The 13,223-nt window shown below is 31.0% G+C and overlaps 1 protein-coding gene across 3 annotated transcripts; it reads right to left on the reverse strand.

Annotated features, from left to right (window-relative positions):
- Nucleotides 1-434: 434 nt before the first annotated feature.
- LOC111685241 lies at nt 435-12,753 on the reverse strand. Of its 3 annotated transcripts, XM_046945298.1 has the most exons (10): nt 12,400-12,753; nt 9,674-9,782; nt 9,452-9,598; nt 9,197-9,384; nt 8,667-9,035; nt 3,229-3,485; nt 2,938-3,166; nt 2,413-2,739; nt 891-1,022; nt 435-814 (listed from the first exon to the last, which is right to left on the reverse strand). In XM_046945298.1, exons 1-10 carry the CDS (start codon nt 12,477-12,479, stop codon nt 589-591), a joined length of 2,064 nt encoding a protein of 687 aa, XP_046801254.1. In that variant the 5' UTR covers nt 12,480-12,753; the 3' UTR covers nt 435-588. The 3 variants fall into 3 exon arrangements, with proteins under 3 accessions (XP_046801254.1, XP_046801256.1, XP_046801255.1); XM_046945300.1 differs by lacking the exon at nt 8,667-9,035 and having other exon boundaries at nt 441-814; nt 12,400-12,751; XM_046945299.1 differs by lacking the exon at nt 2,413-2,739 and having other exon boundaries at nt 441-814; nt 12,400-12,751.
- Between the last annotated feature and the right edge of the window lie 470 nt (nt 12,754-13,223).

The raw sequence follows: 13,223 nt of genomic DNA on the forward strand, positions 1-13,223 counted from the left end.
GATATAAATATGAGTCAACCAGATGGTGGCATATTAGTAGAAAGTAACAATCATTTCTCCAAAAGACTTTCGGAAGTTCAATAACGCGAAAACAAGTTTTAAGAGTCTTTTTTTCTCTTTTTGGGTTTTAATTAGGATGGCGGTGCATTAAGCACTCATGAATCAGACACAAATAAACTATATTTGATTTATCGGTTAGAATTATTATATCACTTGCCTGTTATTATAAAAATATTAGCCTAAAAATATGCTATTAATTTTATTAGCAAAGATACAAACCATTAAAAACGTCTCTACTACATAAAAATCGATAACAAATTATATTTACATTACGATTACAATCAGCGACTATGAGCGCAGGGTACAGGGAGACTGATCAAAAAAAGTAAGAAAACATTTTCAAAATATGTCTGTACATTATGTATGTATTTTTTTATTTAATATTATTTAATAATAAGACGGAATTTATAAGTAAGAAGCTAAAGTATTGATATTTTTGGCACAAACTCTTTAAACTTTTTTTTTCATAATTTTTTTTTTTTTGAGAAAAATTTTACATAAATTCGTTTATGTTACAATTAAAAAAAACTAATTGCATATAATATCGATTGATTTATTGGCATTAGCCGTATTTTGTTGTGTATAAATACTGCCCTTGGCCAAACTCGATTGAGGTCCTTTACATAAATCTGCATTATGACCAAAGGCTTTATAAGCACGTTCCGAGCGCATGTTAGAATCGGCACCATTTGCTAGATTTCTTTGACCTTGACAAAAGTCAGGATTTGCACCATTCCAAGTGACATAATCAGCCCTTAAAAAAAGAAAGAATTTTAAATTAAACAATAGTTATATTTTTAACAAATAAAAAATTTAAATAATACACTTACAACAATAAACCTTCATTTGCTCCTTTTGCTAAACTGGCATTGGGACCATTTGTCTGTATGCGACCCATTAAAGATTTGAAATCCTTACATAGTTTGTCTGTAGCGGCATCTGTTTGATCTCTATGGGAGTGCCTGTGTTTGGGTGATTTTTTTAAAGTTTTAAAACAATATTTTTAAAAGAATTAGTTCATATAAATATTTTTTATGCATTTTAAACACAATTTTTTGTTTAATTATATTTTGTAAATGTCGTTCGTATACAAATCGTAAACATTTTATATCAATTACTCAGTTTCGTTCGTGCCATTGAGGCCTTTTTTACCGACTGTTATTTTAATAAATTTTGCCGATTTTAGTACACTTGTAGTTATTTCGATTCACATCAAAATAGTTATTTCGATTATTCTAACACGATCACGTTATTCACATACATATGTACGTCTAGTAAGTCTAGAAGAAGCTAGTGAACAGATGTTATCTGTTCGGTTCCTAATAAAAAAAGAGTAAGTTTCAACGCAAATGGCATGTTGACATACATTAGCCGTGATTACGCTGTTTATCTATGTATGTATCTATCTATCTATCTATCTATCTATCTATCTATCTATCTATCTATCTATCTATCTATCTATCTATCTATCTATCTATCTATCTATCTATCTATCTATCTATCTATCTATCTATCTATCTATCTATCTATCTATCTATCTATCTATCTATCTATCTATCTATCTATCTATCTATCTATCTATCTATCTATCTATCTATCTATCTATCTATCTATCTATCTATCTATCTATCTATCTATCTATTGTTTTTGCTACATTTAATATGGGACCCAATGCTTACGATTTGTATACGACTTAATTGTAGTAAAATACGATCCATAGATATTATTTAAAATGATCTAATGAGTTAATGAAGTGAAAAAAGCATGCAAATATTGTATGTTAATATAAAAATCATAAAATATACGAACAAAAATACAATTTTAAGATTTTAAATGATATATAGTTTTAACTATTTTTTAAACTATGAACTATTAATATAACTTTAAAAATATTCTAAATAAGATAATGTTTATTTTTTATGCTATAGGTTCCTGATAACTATAATGTTAACTCTAAGGAGAAACTAAAATTATGTTTTCATTATTGCACTAGGAACAATAAATATTTTATAAAAAATATATATACATACATATAACTTTCTATATATTTATTATAATTTTAATAAATAATTATGTGTATATAATTTTGAAACCTGAATAATCATATATAAAGCTGATTTTAAAAAGTTTTAATAAATTTTTGATAAACTGATTATATAATTTTAAAATTTGGGACCTTAATATTTAAAATTTTTAAAAATCCTACGATTTTATAAAAATATAATTTTTAATATCATTTAAAAATAAGGTGCATTTTAAATACATTTAATAAAATACATACATTTAAAACAAAAACAAAGATAAAATAATCATTTTTAAAAAAAATTACTGAAAAAAATTCAAATGTCATACTTTAACGTATCGGATTTATCTCGAGAATGTAGGGATAGTTTATCCCAAAGTATAGCTGTTACTGGATAAGTTCCACGTATAAAATCATTAGCGCTTATTTTATTGTTTGTACGATAACGATCTAAAATACTTTTTGTGGACATGGTAACCGATGAGAGTTTCAAAATTGAGCTTACAGATGGTATTATGATTTCGTTATCGTTATTATTATTATTACTAGTCGTTGTATCCGTTTTATCGTCTTTAAATTCTGGGTTTACTGGGTTGCTTATAATTTCTTTGCGTAAATTGGCATCGGTTGATTTTAAGATTGAGGTTAAGGGTTTGCTATTTTGTTTTGGTTGTTAATAAAATTTACATTGTAAAAATAAAGCAATACGAGTATAATGAATTAAAGGTTAAAGCAAAATAATTAAGTTTTCCAAAAATAAACATAAAAATGGAAAGCTTTATGGAAAAATGTTATGTATGATGATCAGTTACATATATAGTTAGCTATAAGAGTCAATAGTTTTCATAGCTTACCTACTAACACGACCCGATATTGGGCCTAAGCCATCAAGTTCGTCTTGTTTATAATCCACAATTGTTGTATGCGTTAGCTTTGGAGTCTTTTGTTTTTGTTGTTCTTCCTCCTCCTTAACTATTTGTAAAATTTGCATAGCACGATCTTCAGCATAGTTAACCGATTCCAAAGCCATTACCAATATATGATCAACTATTTGAGGATATTTTTCTTTAAGTTTAAGATTGACTGTAAATTAATTAACAAGTTTTAATTATTTTTAAAATCTCTCATTTATTCTTTATACTTACTGGCCTCTTTTTCTTCCTCCGTATACTCTTTGGGTCGTAAAGGTATAATTTTAATTTCATCTTCTACTGTTGGCTTCACGCCACCGTTCATTTCATTTTGTGGTCGATTGGTAAGTTTTGGTGGAGGTGCAAAATCTTTTTTAATATAACCTAATGTAAGCAATTTTTCGGAAGCCTTTTGTACATTATTATCGGAATTGGCTAAAACATCCAGTAATAAAGTTTCATCGGCTTTAGGGAATATGGTTTTCATATATCTAAAGATAGATTAGAGATCTTTGATTAGAAATGTTACAAATAATTTGTGTAGATACAAAAGAAAGACGACTTTTAAATTCTGTTTTAGGGCATCTGCTAATATTACAATTATATTGAATATTTCCCGATTATATTGTATAAATTATTGGGAAATATTCGACCATCAATACCTTATTAGATTAGCCGACTATCGGCAGAACGAAATTTTTTCCGTTTATTATAAAAAATCAAAGCAAAAATATGTTTTGTTTAAAATTGGAATTATAATTTTTATAATCATTGCTCTTCGTGCAATTCTGTTAGATTTTTAATAAAATATTATGAAAATATGGCAACGCTACAACATAAAAATAAAAGCACGATGAGAAGATCGCCAGAGAGTACGGTAACAATAGAATAGAATCTATCTCAACCATCTTGCCTCCGGTAAGTTAGTGGTTAGTGTTCTAGTCTGGTAGACCGGATCGATTCGCATCTGTGACTCTGGTTAAGGAGCGCACAACATAGATGCCTAGGTGTAATTCTTCGGATTTGATGTGTATACATCCTCCTTTGAAATTAACTAACTATATCAACCACAATGTCGCCAACCACAAGACGATATTTTGCTCTGCAGACAAAATGTATGAAAACTCATTGTCGACATTGGTTGTGGTTGAAATTGTAATGAAGCTGAAAATGTCGCCAACTATATCGCGATATTATGCTCTTCATACAAAATGTATTTAAAATAATTGCCGATAGCGGTTGTGGTTCCAATTGTAATTAAGCTATCATTGTCGACAGCGGTTGTGCTTCCAATTGCTGAAAATTTCGCTAACCACATACAAAATGTATGAACACTCATTGTCGACAGTGGTTGTGGTTTCAATTGTGATCAAGCTTCCCCCCGGGGGCATGTTACCTTGGCGAAGACCTCCGCCTTGGTGTTATTGCATTTCCCGGGGTATATAGAGGGCCCAATACCTCCAATCTGACCGGGATTGAAAAATTGGTGATTTCAGTCTACTGCTTGGCTTAGTCCTTGCATAGATTGCCAGAGGTCTGACCAGAGCACCGCACAATCTGGTACTACGGTGGCCAGTTGCCCGCAGGACTATGTCCTGGCTGGTCAGTTGGTTGAGGTTCCTTCGGGATCCACGTAGTGGCTGTTGGTTGAACCCAAATTCGCGGGAAGAGAATAAGTGGCGGTTAAAAGACTGATGCATGATAATAGTCAATATTTCGGGATAAGGTTCGGTGCTGTTGCCGAAAATCAACAGATACCCCACAGAGGAGTGGCTGTGGGACTAAGCGTTGGAAATGAGTTGGTATCAATTGTATATGATAAAGAATGAATGTAGAGGTATACGGGACTCATCCACCCGTATACCTAAATGAATGTGTCGTATGTTTTTTCTCTATGAATGTGTCGGATGAATGAGTTGTGTGCTGGGTTGAATGATTATGAATGAAAGATATCATATACAAGAGATGCCGATTAAGTTTCCTTCCTTGTCCAGATATGTTCCAGAGTTTACTCTGTTCATATTCGACTTGCCACAGCGTGTCACTGTGAGCAAGAACAATGTCTACGGCATATTGATGGATCGTGCTTCGGTCCACCGGTTACGTCTCTAGGTGCTGTTGCCGACTCAACAGAGCCATAGTAGTGTGGTTGTCTTACAACGTGACTACTTTGGCAAGAGATTAGATAGCTCGAGTACTCCAGCAAAGTACTTGCGCATGGTACCGGTCATATCCAATGTGCAAAAATTGCCACCTGCGTCTTCATTGAAGACAAAGGGGCGATGGTAGGCCGTTCTCAAGTCTACCCAGTGGATGAAAAAGACCACCGTGAGATAGGCCGACACGGCAGGTGCTCACGTTAAACTATCGACAGTCTGTGATCAAGCTGTTACCTATCAATAGAGAATAGTATGGGGACATTTAATTCACATCGATTTTAACCTCTAGGGTGCTATATAGCAGCAACGATTTAAATAAATTCTTTTAAGCGATTCATTAGCTATATTCCTTTAGAACTTTTTAACGGTTTCAGCTATTTCTATTCAAGAAGTTTAAACTTTTTCATAGACTAAGTTTGTAAGTCCCTTTATTTAGAGCCTATTTTGTTTATTTTAGGACAGGTTTTTCTGATAAACATAATCTTTATTCTTCGGTTAAACCTGGTTTAATACATGTTTTGTGTTTTTCAGTAATCTTGATTACTTACTGCAGTAAAGTTACTTATTATCTTAGTTTAACTGAGTGTAATTGGCCAGTGAAACCTAAGTTGTACTTGAGAACACACAATCAACAAACACAATAAAATAATGAATACGGAAGAAGGAAAACTTAACAATAATTCTCTGATTTCATTTACCGATATTATTATTGTTTTATATTTTTCTAAAATTAAACATTTTACAAAAGTGATATTTGCAAAAAACAGCTGTTCATTGTTTATGTTTTCGAATGAAAAGTTTTCAATACTAACAAAATTAACTGATTCTAGATCCATAAAACACAATCATCGAATAAAGTTCCTCTAAATTTGTTCCGAGTTTAATCTAATAGCAAGTTAAGCCTAGTTTAACTGAGTAGTAAGAAACCCGCCCTTAGAGGGTGGATAGACAATCTAATTGCAAACTGTGTTGTTATTTTAGAATTCTGATGAGATCCCAGTTTTAACGCCGTTTTCGTTTTGTTTCTACACCTAAAATATATATACATATATACAGTTGTGTTCAAAATAATGAAAATTTGAAAAATTTTGAATATAAATTTTTTAGTGAAAGATTTACATTTTGAAAATTTGAAAAATTTTGAATATAAATTTTTTAGTAAAAGATTTAAATTTTTAATTAAATATTTATATAAGTTATTTATTTAACTTGTTCTCTAATTTTAATAACTGTTATTTTGAATGTTGAAGAAATTTATATAAAAAATATATATATTTTTAAATTTATATACAAAATCTATTGTTCAAAATAATAGAAGTTTTCGATTTAAGTTCAACTTTTTTTAAAATAAAAACAAAAACGAAAGCACTTTCATCTAAAATATTATTAATTAATGTGTGCCAGTACAACATCAGTCATTTTTGTAAAGATTTAATTTAGAATTTGGGTATATGAACCTCCGGAACTTGATGTCCTTCCGACAACGGTTTTGAGGGTCTTGATGACACATGTCGTGGACGAACAAATATACAGTAATTTATTCAGAAAGCCTTAAAAGATGTAATGGCCTACTTCCTATGGATCGAGCTTCCACCTATTTAGAATCAAAAATATTTTTATACGACAACACCGCCATTTTATCAAATTTGTTTATTGGGAATATGAGAGCATATCTGGGACTAATATGTGTACCTAAAACATTTGGGCTACCATACCATTTTACAATTTATTAGATCATAGCCTTTTTGTCAAGACCCATCATGAATCATTCCTATTATACAACTTCCTTGAAAGTTAGTTAGAGCTTAATATTTTTCATTTAATGGGCTTCCAATGTATTTTCTGAAGTCATTTAGATTTAAAAATATAATTTGTTATCGTATTTATGCATTAAAAATTCATCCATTTATGAAACCACCTCTAAATGTGTTACTTGGCAAACTTAATGGGTTTCACTATATTCCTTTTTTTCTGAAATTAAATTTTTTTTTAAAAAGATTTTAAACAAAAAAAAATTAATTTGAACAAACTGAATGTTGATCACGATGTTTAATAACTACGATTTGGCCTAGTTTCACTAGTTTGGGGCGCCCTAATGGGAATTATTTAAAAAAAAATGATAAGCTCTTATGGGAAGCTGTTATAATTGTTTAATAAAATGTTTATTTTTATGAGAGATTTTGAAATATTTGACTTCCTAAAGTATTCAAAAAATTTTTTAATGAGATTACCATAAGAATTTTCATGTTTTGTTTGCGATATTTTTATAATTTTCAAGATATTTGAACAGATTTCATTTTCGTCAATTCTTACATTTTCTTTCAGAATTTTAAAGGAACTGACCTCAAAATCATCTAAATATAACAGTTTTATGTCATATTTTAAATATTTACTACGAATAAAGGAAATAAATCTAACTTAGGTAAGATTATATACGGTACTCCTATTTTTTTTGAACAGTCGTAATCGGATATGGATTTCGAAAAAAAGTGAATACCAAAAAAACTAATGAAGCTATTTACAAAATGACATATGTTTTGTATTTTAAACACTTAACAAATAAATATCGTGAAAAATATTCGATTTCTTTAAATCTTTCCTTTTTAAATTAAGCTGCACAATTACTTTTCTGTCTTACTTACTCCTATTTTTTTGAATACAGCTGTATATATAACAATTAAGTTAAAAAATTAGCTGGATTATAAATTTAGTGTTATAATAAAAAAAATAATATTTAAACTCAAAAGTAAATATAAAATCAACTGAATACACAGGCCAACAAAGTTTTTAAACTAAAAATAAAAGTGTACTTCTCTAAAAGATTGAACAGTGTTGATTCCGAATCTGGCTTAATACATTAGACTCTCAGAGGACTTAACAGATTTTATAAATAAAGTCATCGTGTTGCATTTTTTGCTTAAGTTTAAACCACTTCCATTGGGCACTTAAACGAGCAAACATAATTAGCTAAATGAGTATTCAAAAACAACTTTCGAGGTTTAATATTAATTTAGTCCCTAATCCTTCACCTAAATATTGGCCCTAAGATACAGTTAAGATCAACACAGCTAAATCAATTAGAAAAGTACCTTTGTTTTGGTCTCTGAAAATAAATATCTACTGATTTAAATAATAGTTGAAATAATTTGAAAAAAGCGTTTGAAACTAAAAATTATAAAGATCTGTAAAATGAAGTGAAACGTATAAAAAATTCAGGATTAAAGTTATTATAAGAAATCAAAATAAAGGTGTTACTTGCTAAATGGAAAACGAAAATAAATACAACATTTCTAAGGACTTCAAAAGAGTATAGGTCGGGAATTTTGAACTTCGTATAACATGTTAAAGCTTAATATTAAAAATATTAAAAAATCTGTTCAAAAACATTTGCGAAATGAGAAAAGGTTCAAGTAAACCTTACAAGATAAACAAAATTAAATAATTTTTTCCGAACTACACCCCTTTTGAAATTTCCCAAAAAAATAATCCTTTAAAACATTTCAAAAGTCAAACCTCAATTTCATTTTTGGCGACGAATGCGGTTTCGGTGAGCAACGCATTTGATCACCAAAACGTGGCGAGGCCTGATATGGTGGCACAGCCATATGGCCCATAATACCATGGCCACCACTATTTATACTAATGACACTACCAAGACGACCTGGTGGTACTGGACTGGCGGTGCGCGAATAGCACGTGTAATCAAGGCCACGTAAATGTGAACCAGTATCAAAACGACGTGATGGTGGTGTCATATGAATGGCCGAGTTGCTGTGGAATAAATGACGTTGAGCTGGTGGTGTAACGTATGGCCCGGGCATAGTGACTGGATGTTTTTCGACTTGTAAAGCACTGATAACAACAGCTTCACGATTATAATATCTAAGGCAGTAGTGGGGTTAGTTACAATTTTATCCAAAATTTACAAGAGTGAAGTCGTAAAAAAGCGGCGTGCAAATTAAAGTTATTATTAGGAGTTAGTAATTATTGGGTGTTTAGTTTAGTTTTAAAACTATTTAATTCTGAAATTTATTATAACTTACTTTTTGAGTAGCAATCTTATATGATTTTCACTTGCAGTTGGAAACATATTTTGTATTTTATGAACCACCGCATCGGTATCAATTTGATTTGTAAAAGATGTTTCCTGTATGGTTGATCGTCTCGACATATTGACTGTACGAGGAGCTTGAGCAAATTGGGATTTGGGTACGGGTATTGGAGACATATCCTGGTTTATAAGATTAAAATCATTTTATGAGTTTAAAATGTAAAATAAATTTTCCGTTAAAACTTACATTAATCAATTGTGTTCTGGAAGATGTCAACAGTGGACTGGTAGACATATGGTGAAGACTAGAATTTGGTGTTTGGAAGGCTCGCATTGCTGGCATATTATTAGTTGGATAGACATGATATGGCGAACCGCCTGGTCCATGGAAAGACTAAAATTGATAATTAATAAAAAATATATTAACACTATATTTGTAACATTGTAATAGGACTAAACTATTACTTACATGCATGGCTATAGATTCATTGGAACAACGTTCATTTTGTAAAGGGCGATAACGTGTAGAGCGTGGATCTTCAAGTTGCATCGCTTTGGTTATGTAATTTATGTAATAACTGAAAGAAAAGAAAGAAATAATTATAAAATTATTTATACAAATTTTTAAAGTTTAAAAGCAGAATTTGTGAGGGCCTGTGAATTTCTATAAAGATCTATAGTTTAAATCTCGAAACGATATTTTTAGAATTATATTAATTTTGTAGCAGACTAGCCGAGGTGATGAAATGCAGCCTTAAGTTAATAAACCAGTGGACTTCTAAAATTGGAACAGTCTGTGATAGGACTAATCAATGGCTAAAGGAGGCTAAAGCACTGGACAATTTCGCACATGCAAGGCGCACTACGGTTTAGCACTATGGCCTCCCTTAAACCTTCACAAGTATTAGTTTGAATTTTGGTATCAAGGTCTAAGTACTTCAACGAATAATTTCTCATGGACTTTAGCCGGTAATAAATATTTTACTACTATTCTCTGCAGAGACATGGGGGCTAGCAGTTGTGTGCGACGATATCCTAAATACCAATTCAAACTAGCCAATATCTATATCACTTTTGTTTTATTGCTCATTTTCTTCCCAATCTGTCGAAGTAGCTATTTATTTATTGAGTAGGAGAAAGGTACATGGATAACTTGAGTCTCTAGAACCAAAGCGACGAAACAGACTGGCGTCGGAGCGTCGTGCATTTGACAAAAGTCGATGCCAAGAAAATGGTAAAGTCACTTAACACAGGAAAGTACCAGTCGGACGAAGAAGTTTATTTATAAAATATTTCGGACCTTAAGTAGGAATCGGAGCGTCGTGTATTTGACAAAAGTCGATGCCAAGAAAATGGTAAAGTTACTTCGATCCTTAACACAGGAAAGTACCAGTCGGACGAAGAAGTTTAGTTATAAAATATTTCGGACCTTAAGTAGAAATCGGAAAATTTTTGCAGGATTTATATTGTATACCAAGAAGGAAAAGATTCTAATCACAAACGCATCATAGCTGAACATACAAGGTGAAGTTTTGGAGAGGTCAACAACAATGTGAAGCTATACCTATCTTTAACGCAGAAAATACGCTATTGAGGGATAATCTCACAGGTCAATATCCATAATACATCACAAAAACTTTATCGCCACCAGCATGATTCCGGAAAATGCAGATAACACTTTTGGAAACTGCAGCAGATATCTAGTAATTCACTACCACAAACCAGTAAAGACCTTGTAAAGGGGTGGGTTCCTTGCCAAAAGCCTTGGACAAAGTCAGTAATGCCACACTTTTGAAACATATTCCGAAATCTACCTTGCAGAGCTTTCAAATACTTGTTAAATCAAGTATGAATGTATAGTCTACAAGAGGGCTCATAGGGGAGTATAAGTATTTATAAATGAATTTTTAACTTCGAGTCATTTGATGAAGTGGAGTTTGTATGGGGACTTGGGTCAAATGAGGACCGATCATTATAAAAATCGGTAGTTTTTTAATTTTATTTTAATCTCTAATCCTTCGCCTAAAGATTAGCCCTTAAAGTTCTATAATACTAAGTTTAGAACATTTAACATGAGCCCAAAGGCCCTATTCGGAGGTACGATACAGCCGGGGGCTAGGCGAAAAAATGAACCTATTTCAATCATTTTGAATAGCGCTAGTCCTTGGAAAAAATCTCAAAATTCAAATCTTAAACTCGAAACTCAAAACTTCCTCTTTAGTTAATCCATTCAAAAACGGATTAACCGTTCAGCAGTTACTGACTCATTTTCCTAGAAAAATCGACATAAACTATTTTATTGTAAAAAAATCGTTTAAAATATGTTTTAAGGAAAAAATACGACAAAACTGTTTAACATGTTTTATGTTTATCGCTTTTAAATTCTGTAAATATCGGTTTATATTTGTCCAAAATAATTAATTAATTTACGACACATGATAAGTTGGTGAGTATACAACACTTGTGATTCCCGTTTTTCTTAAATTTTTTTAATATTTTATAGAAAATTCAATTAATAATGTAACTAATATAATTCAAAATGTTCTAAGTAAAAACTCTTTAAAATAAATAAAAATTATTTCAAACATGGAAGAATGATTTCATTTAATGTTTTTAAAAACATGTTTAACATTTGACATATAAATTTTTATTTAAAAAAAATGTACCAGCAGCATTTTTGTCAAGTACGTACTTGTTTAGCTGTATATATGCACTTCCAGATCCCACTCTAATGTCATATGTCCTTGTTTGTTTTGAAATTTGTTTAAGATATTTAAATTAACATACAGAAACCTTATATACACACTCCAACGTATCTATGTAAATACATACATATGGTGTCACACAAATATATAAACTCTGTTATAGAAGATACAAAAACAAAATCCTCTTGAAGCCTTAAAAGTATCAAGGAGACAAGTACTTGTACGTACATTTGTTTTTGCTTTTTTTTTGCAAACGACCTAATTTTTAGGGTTAAATCACGTAATATAAAATCATCGTCACATTAGCCATATTTAAGTAAATGCCTTAAAGTATGCAATTGTTAGAATTAAATTCAACAATTTAAAATGCCACTAAAATTCATTTATAACACGCACTCACACATACATATGTACTCTATCAGAGGTACAACTTAATGTCCGCCATTTTGAAAATTTGTGTACAAACAAAAGTTATTTAATGACCACTTACCAATTTCCGGTCGTCTGGTCATATTTGCAATCCCATCCGGGAGGTAATTTTTGATATTGCCTGCCACCGGAATCGGCCATTATGAAATTATGTTACAATTACACAAATAAACACACAAAAACACAGTAATTAAATGTTTAAATGTTTTTATTAAAATAACTTAATATTTGAGCAGTTAAATTGCGTTTTGTTGTTTTTTTAGTTTGGTTTTTTATATATATATTGTGGTTTCCTTTGGGCAACAACCACCTTTAACAACCAACCCCCTCCAATGTTTCACTTCACTAAATAACAAAACAACGTTCTAAAATAAACGTTCTCCGTCGTAAGTTGTTAGACGTCATAAGCTTCACGAAGCACTGATTTCAATTGCTAATAATTATAATCCACTCTTTAAGCTTTTTCTTTTGTTGCTGTTCTGTTTGTATCATGCAGTTTTACTTCTCTCTTCTTAAATCTCTTAAAGTTGTGCTCAAAACGAATTTGCTTATAAAAACAAAACGACCAAAAAATAATGTGCTGCTAAGTATTATGGGGGTTGTTGATATCGAGGAGTAGAATGTAAACAAAACTTCCTTTTACCATCACTTATCTTTTGTTTTTGGTTTGTTGTAAGTTTTTGCGTCTCTAGTGGAATTTGAAAAAAGGAATAAAAACATAACGACACATGGTGAAGTTTCATGCGCAGTAGTTATTTTTTAGGTATTAACCGATTGTGGAACAGTATATTTTGAGAGTGCAAGTGTGAAGAACTACGTAGTTCTTCGTGAAGTTAGTTTCAGCTACGTATTTCTTAAATGTTATAATATTATGTGTTGTTATAC

Source organism: Lucilia cuprina, chromosome 2, assembly GCF_022045245.1.
Source record: "Lucilia cuprina isolate Lc7/37 chromosome 2, ASM2204524v1, whole genome shotgun sequence".
Classification (NCBI taxonomy): Eukaryota; Metazoa; Arthropoda; class Insecta; order Diptera; family Calliphoridae; genus Lucilia; species Lucilia cuprina.

Bases quoted from the DNA above. Each gene is read 5' to 3' on its own strand.
- LOC111685241 (XM_046945298.1), bottom strand. From the start codon at position 12,479: ATGGCCGATTCCGGTGGCAGGCAATATCAAAAATTACCTCCCGGATGG. The intron at 3,486-8,666 runs GTTTGACTTTTG...ATCTATCTTTAG, and splicing joins TCGCCAAAAATGAAATTGAG to ATATATGAAAACCATATTCC. The intron at 1,023-2,412 runs GTATGACATTTG...ACCCAAACACAG, and splicing joins GATAAATCCGATACGTTAAA to GCACTCCCATAGAGATCAAA.